Source organism: Camelina sativa, chromosome 1, assembly GCF_030686135.1.
Source record: "Camelina sativa cultivar CO46 ecotype springtype chromosome 1, ASM3068613v1".
Taxonomy (NCBI): domain Eukaryota; kingdom Viridiplantae; phylum Streptophyta; class Magnoliopsida; order Brassicales; family Brassicaceae; genus Camelina; species Camelina sativa.
In genome coordinates, this window is record NC_141880.1 from 14,601,109 (window position 1) to 14,628,931 (window position 27,823).

At 35.7% G+C, this 27,823-nt stretch overlaps 4 protein-coding genes and 2 pseudogenes across 4 annotated transcripts; 3 read left to right on the forward strand and 3 right to left on the reverse strand.

Annotated features, from left to right (window-relative positions):
* Nucleotides 1-559: 559 nt before the first annotated feature.
* Nucleotides 560-2,518, reverse strand: LOC104792058 (iron-sulfur assembly protein IscA-like 1, mitochondrial). Its single transcript, XM_010518088.3, has 3 exons — nt 2,166-2,518; nt 1,042-1,159; nt 560-954 (listed from the first exon to the last, which is right to left on the reverse strand). The coding sequence occupies exons 1-3, from the start codon at nt 2,356-2,358 to the stop codon at nt 864-866; spliced, it is 402 nt and encodes a 133-aa protein (XP_010516390.1). The 5' UTR covers nt 2,359-2,518; the 3' UTR covers nt 560-863.
* Nucleotides 2,519-5,246: 2,728 nt separating this feature from the next.
* Nucleotides 5,247-6,026, reverse strand: LOC147949932 (uncharacterized). Its single transcript, XM_087511411.1, has one exon. It carries the CDS (start codon nt 6,024-6,026, stop codon nt 5,247-5,249), a length of 780 nt encoding a protein of 259 aa, XP_087367537.1.
* A 7,256-nt stretch (nt 6,027-13,282) lies between these two features.
* Nucleotides 13,283-15,060, forward strand: LOC104708514 (putative inactive receptor-like kinase BSK12). The gene is made up of 8 exons (XM_087509056.1): nt 13,283-13,313; nt 13,395-13,606; nt 13,696-13,831; nt 13,995-14,122; nt 14,217-14,286; nt 14,366-14,451; nt 14,620-14,808; nt 14,896-15,060. The coding sequence occupies exons 1-8, from the start codon at nt 13,283-13,285 to the stop codon at nt 15,007-15,009; spliced, it is 966 nt and encodes a 321-aa protein (XP_087365182.1). The 3' UTR covers nt 15,010-15,060.
* A 2,567-nt stretch (nt 15,061-17,627) lies between these two features.
* Nucleotides 17,628-19,619, reverse strand: LOC104792067 (uncharacterized; annotated as a pseudogene).
* Nucleotides 19,620-21,236: 1,617 nt separating this feature from the next.
* Nucleotides 21,237-22,177, forward strand: LOC147949933 (uncharacterized; annotated as a pseudogene).
* A 2,680-nt stretch (nt 22,178-24,857) lies between these two features.
* LOC104792075 (putative inactive receptor-like kinase BSK12) lies at nt 24,858-27,293 on the forward strand. The gene is made up of 9 exons (XM_010518113.2): nt 24,858-25,208; nt 25,298-25,433; nt 25,700-25,827; nt 25,923-25,989; nt 26,067-26,152; nt 26,283-26,471; nt 26,565-26,726; nt 26,816-26,926; nt 26,975-27,293. Exons 1-9 carry the CDS (start codon nt 24,882-24,884, stop codon nt 27,215-27,217), a joined length of 1,449 nt encoding a protein of 482 aa, XP_010516415.2. The 5' UTR covers nt 24,858-24,881; the 3' UTR covers nt 27,218-27,293.
* The last annotated feature ends 530 nt before the right edge of the window (nt 27,294-27,823 follow it).

Sequence of the window (27,823 nt, forward strand, 5' to 3'; positions counted from 1 at the left end):
GGTAGTTTTGGTAGACAAGTCCAACTGTTGTGATGACCGGATATGTTTGGCTTATTTATGAATCTAGGTTCTTGGATCTAGACTTTGGTTCGGTTTCGGGTTGAGTTTTATTTTTTTTGGTTTTGGGATTTCCGATTAAACATATATATAAGTTTTTATGGTTTTGGCCTTTTGGGTATTATTTCCATTATTAAAAAAAAATGAATAGTCTTTATATAGCAAAAATGAATCCAATTATACCATATTAATATGTAGTTCAGTTTAAAAATTGATTCGGTCAGATCATATTAGGTTTGTCCAAACTAAACATTCTTATTTTGATACAACCTGATTTTGAATCCTCATTTTGAAATACAGTTCTGGTTTTGGTTATAGTCGAGACAAGCTAGACGTGTCAACCTATAATCAAAAACTCGAAATGCAGTAACTCCAGCCAACAGTAGACTTAGACTTGAAACGGACTAGACCAAACCGATCCTAATCTTTGAACTGAAAAGCCTGTCCAGGGACGGCCAACAGACTCTCATTCTTCAGTAACATATCTATATACAAGAGAAACGAATTCTATATCGAAGGCCTCAGTAGTATTCATAAATTAATTTACATAATCCAACATTTTAATACATGAATTGATCTCAAGATATCACTAGAACAAGAACCCGTTATAGATAACACATTGGCAACAACCAGGCAGCTTCTAATGTGTAAGCAATGGAATGACCAATCTATGCCTAAAGTTGTACACAAACATAAAAACTCAATTCTTATTGGAAAGCCTTTTGTCTCTCATGAATGTTGATTCTGGTAACAGTATAATATATGATAGTGCTGTAACAATGCATCCCCGTGTGTCGACTACCAATCTACTTACCACTGGAGGTAGATGTTGTCATAAACGATTCACCACAACCGCATTGCCCTTGGGAGTTAGGATTGATGAACACAAACTCTGATCTGTGCAATTAAAGCAAAAGAGGTTAATAATATGGTTTTACAAATCGGCAAGCGACTTTGGGTTTGAAATGTGACAGAGGTCCAAACCTGAGTTTATCATCTACAAAATCCATCTTGGTTCCAATCACATGCATTAAAGCCTTTGGCTCAACAAGTATCCTCACACCTTTCTCCTCCACCAGCTCATCAAACTTCCCTTTCTCATCTGAAACAGGCACTCGCAAAGAGATATATACATAAACAAAGGCTCAAGACACACGATCAACAGCATGTAACATAGCACGCAACTTTGACGATGTTTCAGAGATATAATTAAGAAATTGTGCATTAGCTGATAAGTACACTATAACACCTTGAACCATATATTGATACTCGTGTACAGTACTTTGTTGGCTTATCTAGTCCTTTTGCCTATTCAGCCATAAAGATATAAACAAAAACGAATGTAGAACTGACTACCAAAAGTTACAGAACATGAATAATGCTGGAGCAACAAAATGATATATATCTGCCAAACCTAACTATCAAGTGTGACAACAAACAAAAAAACGATTATGGAACTACCCACTCTACCAGTATTAACTATCAAGATTGGGACGGATTTACCAAATCTAAGATACAAAAGAATGAATCAGGCAGATAACACTTGAAGACAAGAACTGACTACCAAAAATTACAGAACATGAATAATTCTACCAAGCGCGATGCGAACATCTACACACTTGAAGACAAGAAACAATCGCTGAATGTTATACGGTAAACTAGATAACACTTATAACATAGCAATGCAAACACAGCTTTTTCGTCAACGAACTAAAACCCCAGTATGAAACCTGTCATGAACATCTAGAGACTTCAAGGGAAACCAATGCATTCAACTAGTGTCCCTGTATCAGTCTCATACGACAAGAAACATCCGCAGAATCATTGACTATACACTTATACAGCAATCACTAATGAACCAAAAACCAGATACAACAATATTGAACACACTACACAATCTCAATTTTAACCAAAGTCTAGTATCTATATCTCCTTAGGCTATGGCTATCAAATAGAGAAATAAGAACAACAAAAACACAGAACAAGATCAAAATTCACAATTTCAAAACTCTAAAATCAAAATTGAAACTTGATTCCACCCAAAATCAAAGGCTGTAATTTGAAACCAACCCAGAAAATGAAAAATCGAAGAGCAGTCGGACTCGTACCAGCGTAATTAAGGGTATAGGACAATCCGTTACAGCCACGAGCCTTCACGCCTAATCTTAAGAAAGGCTTTTGGCGCTGTTGCAAGAGATGATGAACCCTAGAGGCAGCTTCGTCCGTCAAGGTTAATACTTGCTTCCTCAACGCCGGTCCAACCCTCGCCGCCGCAGCCGCTAAAACTCCAGAAGCCTTCATCTATCGGAATTGAATCGAATCGAATCCTCGGAGAATTTATTATAGTTTCACGAACATAATCAAAAAGCTAGAAGCCGATGATGTCTCCTTCTACTTTTTTTAACCCAAGGTTAGAAAAATGAACAAGTCTAGTTTTTTTTCTTCTAATTAAATAAAATGCAAATGTCTTTAAAAAATACTATTTATAAATACAGTAAAACATTATAAATTAATAATAGGACAATTGTCATAAATACCACTAAAATAGATTTTTATTCCAAAAATACCACAATTTAGCTTTTTAGGATAATTTCATAATTTTTTTCAAAAATACCACATAATTGAATTAAAGTTCTAATACTAAAAACGAATTCCTAAATTCTAAATAATAAACCCTACCCCTAAAAACTATATTCTAAAACTAAATGTATCAACCCAAACCTAAAAAAAATTCTACATCCTTAAAAATCAATTTTTTGTGTTTGTGGTAATTTTGAAAAAAAAACTTTTGTGGTATTTTTGGAAAAAAATACTAAAATGTAATATTTTTGGAAAAAAACCTTTTTAGTGGTATTTAAAGGAATTTCTCTTAATAATATTGAAACCAAAATTTTTTATTAATTCATAGTGATATTAATTATAGATGTATTTTTAATTGATTAAATTATTAAAAATTATGAATTGGGATAATTTTAGCAAAATAAGATTAGATTTTCCAATGTTATAAATTTATCGTTTTGGAATTGAATGTGTGATATTTAGAAAACATTATTCCCAATAAATTACAAATACTATAGACTGATTAACTTATACACATGACATAAATAAATTCAAATTTATAAATAATAATATCAATTGTCTGATAGTCTCTAAAACTATTAAAATGAAAATGATGAATATCTGGCGCACAAAAACAAATGATGAATATGTAGAAATTGAAACTTAAAACAAAAATTTGCTATTTTATGATATGTTGTAGAGCATTTTCTATCATTATATTTTGAAAATACAACATAACAATTGTTTTATAAGGATGATATTTAGAAGAAAATTTACCCTTTTATAGTCTTTTGTTAAATTAATTTTTAGACATTTTTTAGGTTTGGGTTCTCTATTTTACATTTAATTAAGGATATAGTTTTCAGGGGTTAGAGTTTTAGTATTTGGAGTTTAGGGTTTAAAATTTAATTATTTTGTATATAGAAAAGAGTATCATTAAAAATGGCCAACAATAACAGGTAATTTTGCAAAAAGATATATAAATAGAGTGTTTTTCCAAATATCTCATTTTCAAAACAGACATTATTATAATAAATTTTGTAATCCGAAATTGAGTGTAGATTTAGACTTTGTGATAACAAGGTTCATATAGAGAAAGATCCCAAGTTTTGGAGATGAAATTTTTGGCTAAGGTTTCTTATAGATTAGATGATTAGATGATTAGATTTTCTATCGACTTGGCAAATAAAAATCAAATAAATGTGTATGTAAAAAATAGGTCTAAGTGCAATAAAATTGAGAGAAAGTAGGTCTAAGTGCCAATGACCCTTTTATAAAATTGATTTTTCAGTGTTTCATTATTCACATCTAATTTATACTGTTTTACATTCAATGCATGATGATTAACGAAGAATGATACATCTTTTGCATATTTTTTTACCATTTGACATTTTTAATTATCTACACGTTCAAATTATTATTTTTAGAAGGAAAATAAATCTATAAAATTTTATTCCACTATTTTGTTATTTAGAAAAAGAAAATAAAAGAAAATTTTTTATTTTTGAGGAAAACGAAATAAAAGAAAGAAAAAGAGTTTTCTCAAATTAAGAAACCTTGGTAAAAAAACCTCGTTTGAGTGACAAAAAAAAAGAAAAAAAAACCTTGGTAAGTTGGGTTTTGAACCCAAATGTCCGCTTCAATTCAATTTTGAGTGTAACCACTAACCATAACCGGACCATTATAATTTGGACTGGTTTAGCCCATAGTGCCGTTTGACATCCCTAGCGCCGATTTCAGTATATATATCAGTTCCTCTTGCCAGAAAGCCAGATCTTTCAATTCAATCGGTAAACGAAAAGGTTGAAGCTATTACCCTTTTTAAAAGTTTCGTGGAACCATCATTGTTTAATTGCAATTGTAGGATTTGAATCTTCTATGATCTCTGTTTCCTTATGATTTCCTCTGGGTTCTTACAAGCGCTTAAATTGTTGTTCTTTTGAGCTTCCACTAGATTATACCTAGACTGGTTTTGCAATGAGGCTGTTGTAGTAGTTTGATACTAATCGGTTTTCTCGTGTTTACTCGAGCTCGAATCTTCCTTTGCATAAAGCTTGAACCTTTAGCTTTTCGTATTAATTCATCTGTCTAGTTGCGTGTTCAAATTTTTGTAATTGTGAAATCTGTCTTTCATTGTTTGTGGAACTTCTCTCTTCTTTGCTATCTCTCTGGTTATTTTTATAACATTCAGACACTTTTGAGCTCTTGCTAGGTTTTAGAAATATCCAATTTTTTTTTTTTTTTCGTTTGGTGCGTTATGGCTTTTGTCCACAGCAGTTAAATCACTCTGAGCTGACTTCATGTTTCAGGCAATTACTTATAAGGAAGAGAGTGCTTCTGACTGTCACTATGGATACCAAAAAGTTGGATGTTGGCTCCGAAGATGCAATCAGCTGGCTCCCTCATGAGGTTCTAGGCGACATCTTGTCCAGAGTTCCGACCAAACTGGCTGCTTCAACATCTCTTCTCTCAATAAAGTGGAGGAATGTGTTTGCATTGGTACACACAGAACCGTGCCTAGCATTATACAGACCGGAAGCGATCTTTAAAAAAAAGGCCTAAATTTTTTTTATTAAAATGATAAGCAACATAATCCGGAAAAAAACAATCATAGAACCTAAATCTTATTTCTAAAACATAACTTTTCTTCCCTTCTGTGCTACAAAATCGTAAACCAAACTCTCAAAATCAACACTCTTAACCAGCTCACTTTCAATAAACAAGATAGCCAAGTCGCTTAGTCTTTCTTGTGACATACTCGAACGAAGATAAGATTTTATCAACTTCAGCTTTGAAAAGCTTCTCTCAGCAGATGCAACTGAAACTGGAACCGTGATCAATATTCGATAAGCGATCCATGCATTAGGATAACAATCTTCAACCTGTTTCAAGAAGTCTAACACTTGAATTGGCCTCTTAGTTCCTGATGGTAAAGCTTCTCTTAGAATCTTTAGTTCACAGAACAAATCATTACCAACAATATCCGAAAGTTTCCCATGAGTTAGAGACTTCTCAAGATTAGTACAAGATGCCATCAAACTCTCATCGCTCGCTGACTGCAATTTCTTCAAATCAAATAAAAAGCCAAATATTTGTTCATACCTCTCAAATTGTTCAAATCTTGTCTTAAGCGAGCATAAAGCTTGGTCCATAATGTGGATGAAGTAATCAACTCTGAAGCTCTCCTCTGGTGATAAAAGCACACTTCCTGTAACTCTCTCTGATTCTTCACCATAATTTCTTTTTCTTATAATGACTCGCTTTGCTTTTTCGGGAAATACTGCCTCAATCTCCATCAAATCTGCAATTTCTTTAGCTTCCAACTTTGCTTTCTCAAAACCTGAGTCTCTGTACGTTTGAAAATAAGAAACCAACCCTTTCAACTGAGAGATAGCAACATCTATGTTCATATCCACGAATTGCAGACTCTTACTAACAATGTTCACAGCAAAAAGAAGATTATACCAAATAACCATTGAAACCAAGAACTGAAAGCTTCCAATTCCATGTGTTTCACTTATTGCATGACATTCAGCTTCACTTTGTTCTTTCGGATCATCACTATTCTCAGCAATGTAAACTAAAGCATCCATGATTTTGGGAGCATGAAAGCGTATTGCCTTAACACTTTCAACATGACTCTCCCATCGAGTATGTGATAAAGACTTAAGTGTTAGACCTCCCACCTTATCCTCAAATATTTTCAATCGGTTGTTTGAAGATGTAAAGAAACAATAAATTCGCTGAATGATTCCAAAAAATGATACTGCCTTTGGAGAAGTGTTTGCCATATCACAAAGTGCAAGATTAAGACTGTGGCAACAACAAGGTGTGTAAAACGCCCTTGGAATTGATCTCAAGTAACCTTTTCTGCACTCCTTTATGTTTTCCCTTCATATTCGAGCCAACCTCGATTTTGATAATTCTGTCTTCCTGCAACCACAAGATGGTACATTAGTTTTGTTTTGGACCATGAAATATGGTTATACATGTTAGACTTAAGCGGAAGTAAAGTGATAAACATGAAGAGAGAATCGACAAAGAGAATTGTATTCCATAAGTGTTATCTTTACAATGTAGTCTAATGTCTTTAAATATCAAGGGAGACTAGGGTTTTCCCTTCTACAATCGACAACTAGGTGATAGGGACATAGAGAGAGAGAATAAGCAGATCCCAATGGTGAAAGTGACTTGTCTTGGTCTCCTAACGTGAAGCAACCCGTGACCTTATCCATTAACGGCTACAAGGAGATTTCTAGATCCTTCTCTTGGGCTTTCACATATGGTAAGGCCTCATCTCTACTCCATACGTCGATGGTAGTCGGCCTTATTGGACACACGTACGGACGGGCCTTATTGGACACACGTACGAACGACCGTACGGACGGCCGTATGGACATAGCTAGAACATGATCAATACTCCCCCTCAAGCTTAGCCTTATGAAATGGCTAAGCTTGGAACCCATGAAGCATCACCTCATTAAAAACCTTAACATAGGAAGCCTCATGGGACAAAACTATGTTAAGGGAAAAAGAGTGTGATGTCCATGTGTTAGAGAAGTCGATCATGGGCGAGTGAGGTCTACAAGTCCAAGTTTACTATGGATGTGTGCGCAAACCTTTGGACATGCAGCCTTAGTGAATATATCGACCAGTTGATCCTCACTCCGAGTGTGGCACGGAAGTGTTATCCCCTCTTCAATCTTCTCTCAAACTTTGTGGCAATCTACTTCAATGTGCTTAGTTCTCTCATGGAAGACTGAGTTGGTTGCGATGTGAATAGCCGCTTCATTGTCGCTGTGCATGATGATTGGCTTCTTCGACTCGATACCAAGATCCTTGAGGAGTGCCTTTAGCCATGTTAGCTCGTTGGTGAGCTTCCTCATAGCTCTATACTCGGCTTCAGCACTCGAACACGACACAACCTTTTGTTTCTTAGATTTCCATGTGACCAGATTCCCACCAATGAACGTGCAGTATCCCGTGGTTGAGCGTCTATCTAATGTATCGCCGGCGTAGTCTGCATTACAGTAGCCCACGATCTCGGTATTGGAGTTCTTTCCCATCTATATACCTTGGCCCGGACTTCCTTTGAGATAGCCTAGGATCCTTTCCACCATGCTCCAATGATATTTGGTTGGCGCCTTCATGAATTGGCTCACCTGGTTCACAGCATAACATAGATCAGGTCGTGTGATAGTAAGGTAAATCAACTTACCTACAAGACGCCTATATCGCATCACATCATCATATGGTGCGTCAATTGGATCAAGCGGGGCCTCTTGTCCGATGGTCCTCTTGTGTGCCTCCTTTCGCTTGGCCTGGTAGCCGTCTTCAAGTGGTGTAGGGGCCGGTTTTACACCAAGTTTACCTGTTTCACTTAAAAGATCAAGAGCGTATTTTCTTTGAGACAGAAATAATCCCTCCGAGGAGCGATATATTTCAATGCCAAGAAAATAGTTCAGCTCACCAAGGTCTTTAATATCAAATTGAGAATGAAGAAAGGCTTTAGTTTCCTTAATACCGTCCTTATCATCACCAGAGACAATAATATCATCAACATAGATAAGGACCACGACGAGACCACCGGTGGTGCGGCGAGAGAAGAGAGTATGATCAGCTTCAGAACGACGAAAACCATGACTCCGAAGAGTGGAGCTGAGCTTGTGATACCAGGCACGGGGAGACTATTTCAGGCCATAGATGGCCTTGCGTAAACGGAGAACCTTGCCTGGAGTGACTATGTCTTCTAGGCCAGGAGGTGGACGCATGTATACTTCATCCTCAAGCTCCCCCTGAAGAAAGGCGTTCTTGACATCCATTTGCCAAAGATCCCAAGACAAATTGGTGGCCAAAGAGAGGACAACTCGAACAGTGTGAAGTTTGGCGACCGAAGCAAAGGTGTCCGTGTAGTCGGTGCCATACGTTTGAGTGAACTCCCGAGCCACCAGGCGAGCTTTGTGATGCTCAATATCACCGTTACTCAAAAATTTGATAGTAAAGACCCATTTAGAACTGACAACCTTCTTTCCTTTAGAGAGGTCCGCTTCGTCCCACGTATGGTTCCGGACCATAGCGCCAGTTTCATCCGCCACAGCATCAACCCACACTTGGTGTTCTTTTGCTTCATCATACGTCTGAGGAATGAAATGGTCGTCAAGTTTGCCTAGGAAGGCTGCATGATCAGGAGGGAACAGGGCAAGTGAACAAACAGCCTGAATTGGATGAGCGACCGCTTGATTGTTGAAGTAGACGCGCTTATTTTTCGAAGTAGATGGGTGAAACTTGAGGCGTTCACTTCTCCGAGGTACAAATGTTGGCTAGGGATCAGTGATTGTGGCCGCATGGTCGTTTGTTGGGGCCAGCTCATCTTCTAGTGTCGTGGTGGGTACATCGGTTATTGGTACAGGTTCAGATGCAAAGATGTCCTCCATCGGTTGAGATGGAACATCCTCATGAACATCAATGTTCCCTGGTTGGGATTCACTAGGAGCCGATGAGGAGGCTGGGGAGAACTGCGTCGGATCAGGAGGTGTAGTGAGACCAAGGTGATTGAGAAGAAAGCGTAAGTTGGTGGCCCGGTCCGAAGGAGAGTGAGATAGGTCCTTCAAGATTTCCCAATCTTTCTTTTCATAGTAACCTTGACCTTCAAGGAATTTCACATCCCTAGAGATAAGAGTACGGCCAGTGGAGGGGTCATAGCACTTATATCCCTTTTGGCTTGACGAGTAGCCTATAAACATGCACCTAGTGCTCTTGGCGTCGAGCTTACTCCTTTGTTCACCTGGGATAAGAACAAAACATACGCAACCAAATACACGTAAGTGCGTAAGAGAGGGTTTAACCTTGTTCAGTACCTCATATGGAGACAGGTCTTGTAAGACTTTTGTTGGTGTCCTATTGATTAAATAACACGCCATCATCACGGCATCACCCCAAAACCGTTTTGTGACATTGGTATGAAACATCATCGATCTTGCCACTTCCATGAGATGTCGATTTTTTCTTTCAGCTACACCATTTTGTTGGGGCGTGTAGGGACAACTTGTTTGTTGGAGTATGCCATGCTTTGCTAAATGTTCTTTGAGTTTGTGACTTGTGTATTCTCCTCCATTATCTGATCTTAGTACCTTTATTTTAGCATTAAAGTGATTAGTCACATAATTCTGAAAGTTAACAAAGGCATCATAGACTCTATCTTTGGAAGGTAACAATGTAAGCCATGTGTACTTAGATTTTTCATCAATAAAAGTTACAAAATACTTGTTATTATCTCTAGATAGACAAGGAGAAGTCCACACATGAGAATGCACTAAATCAAAGCAATGTTCATAGATAGTAGTAGATTTAGGAAAAATAGACTTGCAATGTTTTCCAAGAATACAAGACTCACAACTTGAATTATCAAAGGAAACATTAATTCAAATGCTCTAGAGTGGGATGGCCTAGTCTAGCATACCACACATCACTAGAAATACTACTAAGACTCGATATAAGCGAAAATAATGTAGGTGAATTTGATGAAGCATTCTCTAGGACATAGAGATCTCCTCTAGCATCTCCTTTCCCAAGAATCTTGCCAGTCTCAATATCCTGAAAATGTACACTATTAGGTCCAAAGATAGTATAACAGTTTAAATCAGTAGTTGCTCTTTTAACCGATAAGAGATTAGAGGTAAAATTAGGCATAAAGAAAGCTTTTGAATTCTTATCAAACAGTTTCAAGTCTCCTATTCCTTTAACTGGTATGTAATCCCCATTAGCAATAATAACATTTCCTAGGGCAGGTTTTATGTTGTGTATGAGACTAGGATTACTTATCATATGGTGAGAAGCCCCTGAATCAACAACAAGAGATTTACTAGGTTTTGAAGCAAAGAAAGAGGTACCGGATTCCTTTAGTGCGTTGATGGATCTGATAAGAGCCTCCAAGTCAGATTTCCTCACAAGATCTCCATAGGAGGCTGCCATGGCCGTAGCTGCTGCGCCTCCTTGGTTCATAGGACCGGTACTGTGACCACTCGCCCCTTCTTGTGAGAGATTTGCCTTGAACTTCGCCGGCTTAAGATGAGGGTGAAGGATCCAACATTTGTCCTTCACATGACCCCTTTTCTTACAGTGGTTGCACACCACCACTTTCCTGTCCTCATGCTTGTAGACTCCTTTGTTGGCGGTGAGTAACTCTTCTTTGCCGCTGAAGAGACCAAGCGAGCCTTGTTCTTTCTGAACTTGAGAGCACACATCTTCGAGTGTTGGGAGCTTATCACTTCTAAGTATGTGTTTAATGAGGTCGTTAAATGCCGGATTGAGAGTTAGTAGGAGGCCAAAGACCTTATCTTGCTCTTTTCTCTCATTCAGGATAGCCGGATCGATGGTGCTTGGTCGGAGCATCTCTAGTTCGGCCCATAAGGACCTAAACTTCCCAAAATGCTTCGTGAACTCCAAGTCTTCTTGGTGGAGACCGTTGATAGCCTTCTTGACTTCAAATACTCGAGTCAAGTTGGTTACGTTCCCATAAACGTTCACAAGTGTCTCCCACAACTCCGTGGCCGTCTCACAATAGGAGTATGCTTCAAGGATAGGAGCGTCCTGTGAGTTTTGAAGAATGGCAAGCACGGTCTGATCTTCTTGGAACCACTTGACTTCCCTCTCAAGATCAGCCTCCTTGTCTTCTTCCTTTTCTTCTTTACCGTCTTCCTTCATGGTCTTCTTGGGGAGTTGGTCTGTCTCAACATGGATCCATAGTACCCGGCCACTAAGTGCGGTCTTTGTGGTGCGTTTCCACAATAAGTAGTTTGAGCCCTTGAGTACTACCGGAGTTACAATAGGCTTTGTGGTGTCCATAGCAAGGAGTATTGAAGCAAGTGAGTGTAGAGAGTATATAAGCGAGTGAGTGTAGAGAGTGTAAGGAGTATCTAGAGATTAGGAATAGAGTAGAATAGACTTAAGAAGAGGAAGTTTAGAGTGTCATAGATCGAGAAACTTGCTCTGATACCATGTTAGACTTAAGCGGAAGTAAAGTGATAAACATGAAGAGAGAATCGACAAAGAGAATTGTATTCCATAAGTGTTATCTTTACAATGTAGTCTAATGTCTTTAAATATCAAGGGAGACTAGGGTTTTCCCTTCTACACTCGACAACTAGGTGATAGGGACATAGAGAGAGAGAATAAGCAGATCCCAATGGTGAAAGCGACTTGTCTTGGTCTCCTAACGTGAAGCAACCCGTGACCTTATCCATTAACGGCTACAAGGAGACTTCTAGATCCTTCTCTTGGGCTTTCACATATGGTAAGGCCTCATCTCTACTCCATACGTCGATGGTAGTCGGCCTTATTGGACACACGTACGGACGGGCCTTATTGGACACACATACGGACGGTCGTACGTATAAGAGGATATCTAGAAGATATGTAAATCTATCATAATCATATCAATGATTTGTAAATATTCTATATGATCTCACTAGTTAGGAAAGTAGGTTAAATGTTATTCCTATATATATGCTTGTACATTGTAACCATATTCTTATGAGAGTCAATATATAATTCTTCCATTCCTAGACTCTCATCAATCTCTAACATGGTATGAGAGCAGGTTTGCTCCTGAGTTTAGATCTAACGATCAAACTGTTATATTTTTATTTTATGTTATTAAGCAAAGTGCTTACACATTCAAGTTCATCATGAGCTTCTGAATCTAAGCTATCGAGTTTCTCTTTGTTCAGATCTATGATCTCTAAATCTAAGCCAAATGCTTCTTCTTTTTATCTTTCATTCAAGCTTCTTATGAGCCTCAGCCAAGTGCTTCTGCAATTCAAGTTCATCATGAACCTCTGAATCTAAGCTATCAAGCTTTTTTTTTTTTTTTTTGTTCAGGTCTATCATCATTGATCTCTCACTCTAAACTAAGTGCTTCATCTTTTTATTCTAAAAAAAAAATGTTTTTCTCATTCAAGTTTCTTATGAGCCTTTGAATCAAGCCATAGTGCTTCTTTTAATTATTTTTTTATTTTTTAAAAAAACCATCTTATTTTCCAGTTTTTAAACCATCGATACTTCATCAAAATTTTATTTGTTTCAAATCACTAAAAAAAAATCAAACAAAATCACGTCAGCTTACAACCATCACCCGATCTATACAGGATCTAACTTCGTCACCACCAAGATGTCGAAAGCAAGATTGGATGGTGTTGTTCAAGCACGAGCTCTACCATTCTACTAAGATTAATCTCAAGCCATTAGTTCCACATTTCACTAACTTGAAATTGAGGGGGCGTATAAGAGGATATCTAGAAGATATGTAAATCTTTCATAATCATATCAATAATTTGTAAATATTCTATATGATCTCACTAGTTAGGAAAGTAGGTTAAATGTTATTCCTATATATATGCTTGTACATTGTAACCATATTCTTATGAGAGTCAATATATAATTCTTCCATTCCTAGACTCTCATCAATCTCTAACAGTACGGACATAGCTAGAACATGATCAATAATACAAGTAATTTTAATGATTGCACATTATATATAGATTATAGAGCAACAATTAAAACTACTTATATAAATATAATAACCAAACCCAACAGTCTCTCTCGCCCTCTTCATCTCTCTCGCAAAGAACGCTTTGGATACTCTGCTTTTACCGGCGAAAACGAAACCATGGGTGGTTGTTGCGTCTCCACGCCTCTCGAGAACGATCAACCTCCTCCACAACAGCCACAGACTCAGCATGTCGAACGTAAGAACGATGAAGTCAAGAACGACGAACCCAAGAACGATGGATTCGTCAACTGGCCTTTCACAGAGTTCTTCCTCTCCGATCTCACAACGGCGACCAAGAACTTTAGCTCCGAAGAGATTATATCAGAGAACGCAGAAGACTCTTCCAATGTCGTCTTCAAAGGTCTTTTATCAGAGAATCTTGGCTTCGTCGCTGTCAAAAGATTCAAGATTACGCCTTGGGATCATCCTGACTACTTCGCGGTACGTACCCTTCTCTTTTCCCTCTAAAGTTTATCACTTTCGCAACGTTCATTGATCTGTTTTGATGGGTTTGACTCTGTTTCGTTCAGGAAGATGCAAAAGAAGTTGGGGAGCTAAAGCACAAGAGACTCGTCAAGTTGTTAGGATACTGCAGCGATGAAGATGAAGGGTTTCTTGTTGCAGAGTTCATGCCTAACGATACTCTTGCTAAGCGTTTGTTCTATCGTATGACTACTCCTCTCTTCATCTTCTTCTTTTTTGAATCTGAGGTTAAAGAGGCTACGTTGTTGATTTAGATCTTTACAAGTGTATCTTATTGTAGGAACGCTTGAATCAGAACTTGTTAGTATTCTCTGTTTTTGAAGTTTTAATCGGTTGTGATTCACAGAGAAAGACATGGAATGGTCAATGAGGTTGCGAGTTGCGTATCATATAGCCGAAGCATTGGACTATTGCAATACCGCTGGTTTTGTCTCATACAGTAATCTAAGTGCTTACACAGTTCTGTTTGATAAGGTATGTTATGTAAAACAATATTTTCATCATGCGCCTATGCCTTTTCTCGTGTGATCTTATAAGGATGCTAAACTGTTTAATGGATATGTTGAAGGATGGTGATGCGTGTCTATCCAGTTTTGGCTTGGTGAAGGAGGTCGTCGATTGTGATCGAAGAACGAAAAGTAATCAGTTTGTGATATTGTCTAGTCGTTTCAGATTATTTCATTTCAGAATGTGTGATGTTTTATATTCTCATTGTAGGAAACGTGACCACTGAGAGTGTGACATACAGATTTGGTACCATCCTTGTGAATCTGCTTACTGGAATCCAAATTCTTCCAATCCAAGTAAGTGATTCTGTTCAAGTCCTCTCTTGCTTTCTTAGTAGCTTATTAATCTTATGGATCAACCAATTCATCTTGATTTTGTGACTGTGATCATTAGATTCTCTTTTCACTGTCAATTTCTTGCAACACAAGCTACATATTACTGAGTTGTTATTCTTCTGATTCTAGGCTCCTGAGATGATCAATGGGAAGGATGTTACTGATCTGATGGATCCAAATCTAAATGGAAATTTCTCTAAAGAAGAAGCTGCCACAGTTTTAGCACTCGCCACTGAATGTTTGCAATGCGAGTACAGAAAGAGTCTTATCACAACAGAGCTTGTTGCAACACTTAAAGACTTGTATACTAAAACGCAAGTAAGAAGGGGGCTTACTGTAACCGTATCTCTATCCTTGATGATTTCTTTCGCATTCGTTTGATAAATCCGATCTTTTTGCTTGTAGATTCCATCTCTTGAAATGCTCGAACTGGCAAAGCAGCACGATGAGGCATCATCTTCGAGTCAACAGCAACAACTTGGACACTGTGGTACTAGCCAAGCTCAACATGAGCAATGAATCCTTTAAAAGTCTCAACAGAGCTACTCGTCTTGAAGCAATATGCTTAGTAGGGGGTGAAGATTCTTGATTTTGCAAGAGTTTCTCTTGGATAAAAAAAATGTTCTATAGACTTTTTCTTTTGGTTTGTTAAACCTTCTTTTTATTTCAGTTCTTGCTCACTCTTTTTTTTTTTTTTTTGTCGTCCAGTTCTTGCTCACTTTCAGAACACGAATCTTCACCAATTAAGTAATCAACTCATGATATATATCATAACTGTATTGTTTTGGAAATAGTCGTTATAGAAAACCATCATGGTGGAGACAGCGATGAACCTATTTTGTTTTTTTGAGACTATGGATATGACTGTACGAGACCAGATTATAAAATTTCATAACGGAGATGCATCATGATGATACGCCAAGAACAACAATCTCACTAGATAAAGATTGATTATGAAATGGAAAAGAATTTATTATCTCATCTCCCCATTACTGGCAGAAGCATCCGCTTTACTCCTGGCCATCCACCAAGTTCTTGATCTGGGTTTCAAGAGAGTTTCATTCGCTTCAGATTCACTACAGTTGATCAAAGCGCTAAATTTGGAGGCTTCTTTCAAGGAGCTTCACGGGATTCACCACGACATCCTCTACTTATCTCTCAATTTCGATTATGTTTCTTTTGAATTCGTACAAGGGACAGGAATAGGAGAGCTGATGCGTTAGCTAAATAGGCTTTACTTTCCTTACCTATTGTACCAACTTTGATTTAATGAAAACCAATCTCGGTTCGTGACAAAAAAAAAAAGAATTCACTAATTCATCATAACTTTGATGATTGTTAATGTATTTGATTTTACATTTGTTTGATTTAAGATGTATCAACTCTTTTAGCCATTATGAAATGACACTTAAAATAGATGTTAATTTGTTTACTGATAAATATCAAAATATAATTGATTGATTGACACTCTTACAATCTGTTTTTTTTTTCAACCAAACATTAATTAAAATAGAACCCCAAGATTGGTTGTCCAAACCAGAGGAAATGAGTTTACAAAGGAATTTTTTACAATTAACGATCTGAACGACCAAGCGAGAGAATTCGTCCTCAAATTCGACGAGCGTGAGATTTTAGACAGGGGTAAAGCTAGGGAAGGAAGCCCAGAGCAAATAGAAATCATCAAGAAGGTTCGAGAACGCCGGTCAATCTTCAGGGACTTGTGGACCATCACAACTAATTCTACACAATCTGTCTCAAATCTCTCGCAAACAACTTCTTTAGAAAGAATACTCCCCATGACCCATAAGAGAGCTTCTAACTCTAAGTTAAGAGGAGATGGGCTTCGTCGAAGACACTTTGTTCCCAACAGTAAAGTTTAATTCTCACAGTCACAACACCACCATCCCTGTCTTGAATTGAGATTTGATGCTTTCAAGGAGCCATCGATCTGACAATGAGATACTTGAACCTGGATTGCCCCGACAACCCCAGACTCCTCTGATTGTAGTTGCGCTTCCTCCTATAATGTTTTTTTTTTCACATAAAGCCTGAGTAACAATATCAACGGCTCTAGCTGCGTGGCTTGAAAAACGTTTTTATCCATATATTTCTAGAGCAACCATAATAAGATCCAGAGACAACTTCTCTTACAAAATGTTTTATTTGTTGCTATTTTGTTAGTTTTCCTTCAAGATTTTTTTTAATATTTTTAGTATATTTAAGTATGCATTTTAATTTTTTTTTTGATAAAGAAAAGAAAGTTAAAATTTTAAAAATATACACATATAAAGTAATATATATATATATATATGTGTATTTTTAAGTAGTTAGTATATAAATATGTTTATGTGAAAAATATACACATATAAAGTAATATATATATATATATATGTATTTTTAAGTTGTTTTCAGTTTTTTACCTGTTTATGCTATTAATAATTCCCTCTCGAAAATGTTTAATAAAAAATGGTATTTTTAGAAATGATAAAATTCCTTATTTATTCACATATACTAATACATAGTATTTATATAAAAATACAGTAAATGTCATATACAGTAAACATCAAATTCAAATCACTAAACCAGAATACTCTCAATGGATTGGAAAGTTTTGACCTCAAAAAATTAAGCCCAATAAGAAAATACAAGAAACAAAAAACACAAACAAGTGACAGATAGAGATGTCTGTCTTTGAAGAAGATTCTTTCGTTATATACTCAATGATTTGTAGATCTGAATCTGTGTATTTTCAATTTTGAACCAAAGAAGGTATAGTTCGTTTTATCGTTTAGTTAAACCATTCAGTCTCCACTGTTTTTGTTTTGAGATGTACATAAAGTGTGGAGCGAATGGCTGTTTCTATTTATCATAAAAAGACTCTGATGTGAAGTGCAAATGTGTAAATGCAGTTCTCTAGTTGCAGATCGTTTGTCCTAAAATCAGGTTTAGGTTTGAGTGACTGGTTAAGTTTTAAAGTCTAGCGGCATTGCAATGATGTTTAACATTGACATATTTTATTTATTGAGCAATGCATTTGCAAATCTCATTTCTTCTTGTTTGAATTTTAAATCACCAAAGCCATTGCCTTAACGGATGATAAATAGTTTAAAGACATTATCAGTTAATAAATACCAAACTGAGAGTAAAAGAGAAACTTATATATATACTTTATTCAGAGGGATAGATAAATATGTTTAAATACATTCATATGAACATGCTATACGGTGGCCTAAATCATATATTCTCCCCAGACAGCGGTTCTTGCAAGAACCACATAATGGTCGAGAAGTATTACATTTGCGAAGAACTTGAGCCGTTATTACCCATTTATTAAAGTATTGACCGGGCATCATATATGGGTCTCTACCAATTAAGCATTCAATATGACAAGTGGTGTAACACTCGTTGCACCAGTAGAATACTTTTGTGCAAGTATCTTTTAAATTACGTTCGCATACTTCACACCATTCTTTCTCACTTACTTCTTCACCACATGCAATTGTAAGAAAGTGTGTGTTATGCTTATACCTTGCTTTGTATGGCAAGGTTGCGCACTTGAAACATAATAAAATTGCATTTGATGCAATTTAATGGTTTTAGACATTTTATTTTGCATACGTGACATATGAGTTTTATTCCTGCGCCTAAAGCTAGGAACACGGGATGTTCATGACCTTCGTAATAAAACGGCTCAGAAATTGAAGCACACCTTACATCTAGCTTGAAGTCACATACCCCTATCCTACACCCATAGGCAAAGCCAAGAGAACGACGACCACAAGTGTCGCAATGGACAATGTTGTAATGGACATTATTGTAAGTATATCTCTTGGGGACCTCCAATATAAGTGGATGAGGATGTAACGCATGCTGGATTCTACGAGGAGCTTTAGCACATGTTTCATGGAGGATGAACTCACACTCCATACAAACATAGAAGTTACCTTCATATATAGGAAGGACACACGCTTGACAAAGCATGTTTTCGATTTGCTAACCTCGAGTCGGAGATGATGGTCATGAAGAAAATAAAGTATCACTCCTTCAGATATCACCTTGAACGGCCCATCATCTTGTGTTATATCCAATATTTCTGGTACACCTTCGAGTTCTTTTCCATCCCACACATCCTTCCCAATAGCGCATATTGAATGAACAACATAATCGCTACATGTGTCACAAGTATATGCAGCATAATCAGCGCTAATACTTGAACGACAAACTCCACAAAACCATTCTCTAGATGGAAGGGAAAGAGTGAAGGAGATACGATGGCGATGACGTGATATCTTGATGATGTGTGGGAAATTCATACAATCATTATGAGCAACAAAGTTACATCTGAAACAAACGTAGGTGGGATAAATTTTTCTCAAGATACCACAAAGGTTACAAGTTAAGGAAGTTTGTTTAGGGAAAAAGGTGAGAGAGTGGACATGATTTTTTGGTGGGTCTATAACAAAGGGGATTGGGTTCATCGCACAGATTGGATGCATAAAAGTCTGACATATGGTACAATGATAAACCAACCAATGTGCTCTTCTTCCGCAACACAAACACTCAATTTTGCGAGACATATCATCATGAAAGAAAAGTTGGAGAGAATGCTCAGGATGGAAAGGGTGTTTGATTTTAGGTGGAGATTGAACGCATTCTTTGTGTAATTTTACGCTACAGTAGTTACAAAAATAATAGTCTGTGCCGAAATTTGAGCCTTGGCATATGTGGCATCCACCATTGGCATCAAATTCTCTATTGTTGCACCAAAACAAAGGGAGTACATGATGATCATTAGAGTTTCTTGTTGTAGGAAAGACGTACTCTGGGGAAGAACTAAGCGGAAAAGTGTCTGAACTTCTAGAAGACATGTACTTCAGCCGTCGTAATCGAGGGCATAAGAAAAGAGGTTGGAGAGGAAGGTCAGTGGAAAAGGTTGGGGACTGTGTTTGTGGTATAGGACAATACTTAGGGTGATGGTACATCAGTAATAGTTTGCCATCCTTTTCAACCTCATGAAATGCACCGTTAGAATACATGTCACACACTCTTTTAGTCTTTCTTTATTGTACGTCTGCTCAGGGCTCTTTTTAAAATTATTTTATCAAACAAGATTGATATCAAGTTCTTAACAAATTTTCACTATAAATAATTGAAAATTTGATTCTAAAAGTTTTCTTCTAGTGGTAATAAATAATGTTCTGCTTATTCATTGCATGCAAACAAAGAATAACTTTTTCTTTGCATGTAAACAAAGAATAACTTTTCTTTGCAGTTAGCTTTCGCTAAGATTTCCCGATTCTTTTAGATTCTCGATCAATTAATTAGTGTCAAATCTTATAGAATATGAGAAGTTGGTTTTCAACTTTTGCTAAGAACATTACACTTGACTTGCTATATTTCTCAGGAGCTGTATTTGTTTTTTTTGGACCTAATTAACTATAGTTTGGACTCAATTAACTACAAGCCCATAAAACAAAAAAAAACCCATCAACATTAGATTAAACCAACATTAAATTAAATTAAATTATATAATATGAGAAGGTTTTTTTCAACTTTTACTAAGAAGATGACACTTGGATTGCTATATTTCTGACAACTGTATTTTTTTTTGGACCTAATTAACTACAAGCCCATAAAACCAAAAAAAACCCATCAACATTAGATTAAACCAACATTAAATTAAATTAAATTTCTTGGTTAAACCATCAACATACTTTCTTGGTTTCATCTTGTAACTATACCAACATTAAAGTAAATTTATAGGTTTGAATTCTTGGATTTAATTTCTATGTTTGAATCTTATATAATTTTCACGGGGACAAGCGGAATCAAATTTAAGTAAGATGGTGGAACTATACCAACATTAAATTTCTATATTTAAGTAAATTAGTTTAAATTTTTAAAAAATTTGTTTCTATAAAATTAAATTATGAACATAATTACTTAGGTTTGATTTGAAAGAATACCATCAGTTTATGCATTGTCTTATATCTACCGACTATTTTCCTCAGTTTTTATATTTGTTTATATTACTTCTCACTTTTAACATATTATTTTTGAAACACTTGCACAATGTATATATTATGTTTATCATAGATATCATTTATCAAATATTATATATAATTATCATAACATTATAATTTTCAAATAAGAAAGAATTAAATATTATCATAATTAAATTTACGATATTGACAAAAAAAATCCGATAATTAAAGATTTAAATATTAATATCATAATTTTGGAAAACTATAATGTGATGGTTATTTGGACAAAAAAGTATAATATTTGTTTCACAGTTTTTGTGCCAAAAGATCAAATCAATTTATTCTAAAATAATTTCAAAATATAAAACAATATGATATTTTATATTTCTTGAATATTAATCATTAACACAATTTATTGCATATTATTTCTTTAAAATGTAACTTCCATGATGTTTGAAAAAATTGAAAAGCAAATCTTTCATCAAATGAATACACTTTAATGTATTAATTGCAATTCAATTAGTGTTTTACAGAAAAAAAAATACAGACAAAACTTATGGTATATTTATACTCTGAAATAGGGTTTTCCTCTCTCGCCATAGGCGTTTCCTCAAACCAACCGTTTCACAGCAAAACCCTCGTTCTCCACCTTTTCCGGCCAGCGTCGGCTTCTCCGGCATCGGCCATCGTTTGTTTTGTTTTCTTTGTGCAATTGCTTTTACATCTCCTAATTACCACACAGATTTAAAATTTCAGTAACTAAAACTGGCAAATCGAGATTATCAAACCCACGCAACTTGCCTCTTCACGACAATGGTGTTACATGGACTAAGTCCATCATTTCCAAATCAGACTATGGTCACCCCATCAGATCAATCCTTGATTTGGATTATCTATCAAATCGTTGAGATTTCACTAATATATATGAGAGATTCATCTCATCTCCATTGTCGCTCGTTTCACGTAGTGTCGATTCGAAAGAATTGTGATGTCTTTCTTTGTAGAAAGTTTTTTTCCGGTGTGCTCGGTCACTGCCGGTGGAATTTCCGGGTTTCAACCGGTGAATGTTCTCTTACCCAAAGGTATGGAGTTTTAACATGGGTTTTTGATCCTGGAATTAATGGAGGAATCAGTCTGCTAATCAGAATCCGAAATAGATGTGGTGTTAAAATGAAGGCGATGAATGATGATGGTGATAACTTTTCCTGGTTGAAACCCTTTCTTCTACTAAAACTGGTTCGTCGTTTTATTCACTTGATGTGTCCAAGACACGAGCGTGATGGGAATGACAGTTGTGGTGAGTGACTATGATGATGATTATTTCTCTTTCCTTTGGTCGGAAATTTCTACGTCTATGAAAAGGAAAATCATGTTCAATAATCGGCAACGATGGGTTAGGCATTTCCAGCATATCGCTTTGAGTTTCAGAAGACAAGATTCAGAATCACTCCAAGCAACTATTCAGTTTTTTCTATTAACAAAAGTAATGCGAAAAGCATTTTGGAGTTTCATCTATAAGGTGATAGCCAATTACGAGTATGTGAAGGAGGGACGTAACAGATTTTATCTGTTAGCCTGTAAGGCTTTATTAGAAAGCAGGGTCACTTCCACTCTTTCATCGAAATTATATTCAATTTCCTATATTTGTGTCATTGGTTGTATTTGAGTGACTCATGTATCATGTAAAACTCTTTGCGATATAATATATTTGATTTGTCGAAAAAAAAAATATTCTTTGAAATTTAATCATAACTTCCATAATGTTTGACCAAAAAAATATGAAAAACCTCTCATACTACTAAAAAATTTATCTATAAATAGCTAGACAAAGTCTTCATCTAACATCATATTCTACCTCTCACATAATTTTCTAAATTTTGTAATATTAAACTTTTTTTCTTTATGTGACATTTATAGGTTTTGAAATAAATAAGTTAAGTTGAAATTTTGAAGCATATACAGAAGTGAACATCTGAAATGTGGTTGTTTATTAGAAAGAGTTAGATGAAGAAGGTCTTAGGCACATAACACATTCTCACTTGTAAATGGTGTTTCGAATGCCTATTTTGTATATTAATGTTGTAATTTGTTTTTCTTTTTATCCATTTGATAAATTTTAAATATAAAAATATTAGTTTTTGATCATAATTCATAAACCATAATAGATTCTATATCTTAGTCACAATATTTATGCTACTTATTACCATGCTATATTTTATACAAGTGTGTTTGTATGTATTACCCATGAAAATGAGTTTAAACAAATATTAACTGTTTCAAATAATATTACTTTAAATTTGTTCCTTAACGTTACAACTGTGTTTCTATATATTTATTAACTTTGTTTCCCATAACCATTTCCATAGTCCTTTATTTTATTGACAGGTTATGACTTCTAATAAAAAAAGGTTTTGCGATGTTTAGAGTTAAGGGTCGAGGAAGATTTGGACGTCTAGGTGATATATAACTCATGATATGGGTTTTCAAAGCCATGTGATTCTTCCAAATTCAGTTTTTATTTTCTTACACACTTTAGTCTTAATTATTTTCTTTAAATATAATTAACATCTAATTTCTTTTCACAACATTTTTGTATGGGTTATACTATGTATGCACTTTTTTCGTCTCATATTTTTTCTAGCCATGATCGATTGTTGATGATGTCATGATAGTGCTTACCCGCAAGCAGAGAAAGACAATGGGATTTGACCATGTGTGCAAGTTTCACCAATACGCATTTCACAAGACTCACATCTACCATGTTTTTATTAATTCGAAAGATCCAAATATCACCCTAATTAAGCTAATCCTAGTTACATTCTAGAGAGAGAGACGGAGGGAACCAAAAAGAAAAACAATGTCTTTGAGAAGTAGGAAAATTTGAGTTATCTCTTATTCCACCCATTAATTACATGGTTTATAGAAATAAAAACATAGAAAGAAAAAAAAACATATCTGGTGAACAATTATTTTATTGTTCTCTTAGGTTATGTAGTTAACACTAAAAAAGTAACTCGATAATAAAATGGTATTTTACTCTTTTTCGTTGGTCATTTTGCGTATAATACAACATATCTCTATATATATATATATAAAGAGAAAAATATTTAGAATAATATATCAATATATATTTATAACATTTTTTAACTCAATTCTAAACTAAAATTCAGTTTGCATTTAGTATGTTCAATAGATACAAAGTATGTGATTAAAATATAGAAATACCTAACATAGAACTTTCTTTTCCAAATGCAATTAATCAAGAAACAGAAAGAATTCTACTTCTAGAACACAAATGTGTTTGAAGTCATTTGTATAATTCATTAAAATTAAATTATTTTATTGCTAAAACATTCAAATTATAATAATAAAGTTTTTAAGCATGTGTGAAGCATGCTGGTAATATATAAATATCAAAATTATTTATGCTATCTTTAATTATCTAATTAATGAAATTTATTACACAGAGAATGAAGAAATAGCATGAGTTTCGGCACAAGAAGAGGTTATTCGAGAAATTCAAGCTATTGTCTCGTTCTTCTTGGAGGTTTCTGGTTTTAGAAGATATTGATGTTTTATAGATTATGTTAAAAGCGGACAAACTAACACATAATGTTCATGCTCAGCCGCATTTAATTTTATATGTAATCAATGTTCTTTTTCCAACGTAAAAAATATTTATACGTCTTGATTGTGCATCATTACATGAAGAGCTCTATATATTATGGGATATAAACTAAATATTTTGAAGTAGCCTTTTATATTAACAAAAGTTTTCAGCTTAATGTTTAACTAATCAATAATCATTCATTTTAAGTAACTGTGAATACTTATTAAAAAACAAAATAAGTAACAAATATAAGATAATTTATCAACAGAAAGTATAAAATTTTAAATATTTAATAAATCTAAGATATATTAAAATTATTATAAAGTTATAGATGCGCTAGTCTACTTCTAGTAGATTAATAAGATCTGATTAACCTATGCTCGGTTGAAACCTAAACTGGAAAACTCGTGATGGACTAGAAAGTTTTGGGCTCCAAAAATTAAGCCCAATAAAAAAATACAAGAAACAAAAAAACACAAATCTCCCTTTATTACCGATTTTGCCATTTTAATTTCCAAGCTTTGAAAAGACAAACAAGAGAGAGATTCGCGAGTTCTTCGTTCGTTCTGCTTTTTGTGTTGGAGAGAGAATAATTTACTAACTTCAAATAGGTTAGTGAATTGAGTAAATTCCTGCTTAACAATACTATCATTCGTGACAATTTTAACAATATATAAAGCAACAAATAACTACTTTTATGTGAAAGTTTTCTCATAATCAATCCCAACGGTCTCTCTCTTCATCTTTCTCGCAAAGAACGCTTTGGATACTCTGCTTTTGCCGGCAAAAACGAAACCATGGGTGGTTGTTGCGTCTCAACGCCTCTCGTGAACGATCAACCTCCTCCGCAACAGCCACAGACTCAGCATGTCGAACCCAAGAACGATGAAGTCAATAACGACGAACTCAAGAACGACGGATTCATCAACTGGCCTTTCACAGAGTTCTCCCTCTCCGATCTCACGACGGCTACCAAGAACTTCAGTTCCGACGAGATCATATCAGAGAACCGAGAAGAATCTTCCAATGTCGTCTTCAAAGGTCTTTTATCAGAGAATCTTGGCTTCGTCGCTGTCAAAGTATTCAAGATTACGCCTCAGGAGGATCATCCTGACTACTTCGCGGTACCGTAACCTTTTCTTTTCCTGTAAAGCTTATCAACTTTGCGACGTTCGTTGATCTCTTTTGATTGGTTTGACTCTTTCTCTTTCAGAAAGTCGCAAAAGAAGTTGGGAAGCTAAAGCACAAGAGACTCGTCAAGTTGTTAGGATACTGCAGCGATGGAGATGAAGGGTTTCTTGTTGCAGAGTTCATGCCTAACGATACTCTTGCTAAGCGTTTGTTCCATCGTATGATTCCTCCTCTCTTCATCTTCTTCTTTTGTGAATCTGAGGTTAACGACGCTGCGTTGTTGGTTTGTGTGACATGATTGTGATTTGTGCATGTAGAATCGATTGAAACAGAGCTTATTGGGTTCTCTGTTTTGAATCTAAAGACATAGAGCGTCTGCATTGTTGATTTAGATCTGTACATGTATCTGCTTGTAGGAACGGTTGAATCAGAACGTGTTAGTATTCTCTGTTATTGAAGTTTGTATCGGTTGTGTGATTGACAGAGAAAAACATGGAATGGTCAATGAGGTTGCGAGTGGCGTATCATATAGCGGAAGCATTGGATTATTGCAATACCGCTGGTTTTGACTTGTACAATAATCTAAGTGCTTACACAGTTCTGTTTGATAAGGTGTGTAATTTAAAACAATATTTTCATCATGCCTATGTCTTCTCTCGTGTGATCTTATAAGGATGCTACACTGTTTTATAATGGATGTGTTGAAGGATGGTGATGCGTGTCTATCCAGTTTCGGCTTGGTGAAGGGGATCAATGATGATCAAAGATCAACAGGTAACAAATACGCATTTCTCTCTTCGTATCATTCTTACTATTATGATCAAAATGTGATGGTATACTCTCATTTTCAGGAAGTGTGAACCCTCAAAATGTGACGTACAGATTTGGCACTATCCTTGTGAATCTGATAAGTGGGAAGCAAATTCCTCCAAGCCATGTAAGTCATCTCTTGCTTTCTTAGTTGTGTGAATAAACCATTCATCTTATTAATTTCTACCATTGTTAATTTCTTGCAACACAAGTCATATATAAGTCGATTAATTAGTTGTTATTATCTTGCTTTCTAGGCTCCTGAGATGATACTTGGAAAGACTCTTGACCAGTTGGTAGATCCATACCTGAAGGGGAGGTTCTCCATGGATGAAGCTACCACAGTTTTCAAACTCGCCACTCAATATCTGCGGCACGAGGATCAAGAGAGTCCCACCACAAGAGAGATTGTTGCAACGCTTGAAACCTTGCTAACTAGACCACAAGTAATGACCTTATCATCATATTCATAATTTCGTCATTCTTTGTTTTTTTTTTTAATCTCGCATTCATGTTAAACTTGATCTTCCTGCTTGTAGGTTCCATCTCATGAAGTGATTGAAACGACAACGCAACAAGAGGAGGCATCATCGTCAACTCATCTTTCGCCACTAGGAGAGGCCTGTTCGAGAATGGACCTTGCATCTATTCATCAAATCCTGGTGTCGACAGCATACAACGATGACAAGGATTTAATCGAGGTAACCAAACTCATCAATTCTTAAACATGACTTACAACTAATTTGGCATCAAAGAGGCTAACTATTATTTTATTTGTTCATGAGTTAAGTCATCTTTCAGAGAATGGACAGAGGTGCAAGAACTTCAAGACGTACGAAAACAAGGTGACCAAGCCTTCGAAGAGCAAGACTTTAAAACCGCCATCGCCTTTTATTCGCAGGTAGTTATAACATTCTCTGCCTTTCAGCAAGCATATTGGTATTCACAGTTCATTGAGAATAGGAAACTGGTGTACCCAAGTGTTTATGCCAGGCGTAGTATAAGCTATCTGTTCTGCAATGAGCCAGATAACTCTCTCCTTGATGGGATGACAGCACAAAATGTGTACCCGGATTGGCCAACCGCCTTCTACTTGCAGTCTGTGGCCTTAGCCAAACTCAACATGAACTCTGACTCTACTTATATGTTGAAAGAAGCAGCTATTCTTGAAGCAAAGAGACATCAACAGTGAGAAAGGATCTTGATTTTGCATATTTCCTTTAGGATAAAATGTGAATTAATAATAATAGATTTGACATTTTTGTTTGTTTCTGATTGAGAGAAGTCTTGTGTAAATTCTGAGTTTAGAATTAAAACAAGCTGAAACCTCTTTTTATGTGAATCTTCATTTTCATCTTTTGCATTTGGGTTTATAGATAGAGGAAGAAAGTCTTATTTGTGTAAAGATCCAATGTTTGTCTATGGAGATGGCACGTAGACTACTTAGCTTAACTCTTATAAAAGGTTAAGTGTATAACAATCATGCATGAAACTAGAAGAGAAACAACAAGTTCAACAACGGTGTTAGCAACCCTCTTGTCTTGGATTTAGATAATATTCAATCAACAAAATTCAAGAACATGAACACACAAGTGTGGCAAGAAATGGGTGTGTAAAGTTTTGTCACATATATTAAAGATCTCATGTCTTGTTCTTGTGGTCATGTCTCCGTAGTCCGTACTCACACGTATTGTAGTTTGTGACAGGAAAAGTAGACAAGATCCAAGTTTAGAATATAGAGGTTATATTACATTGTGGAGATCGTCGATTGTGATCGAAGAACGAGAAGTACTCAATT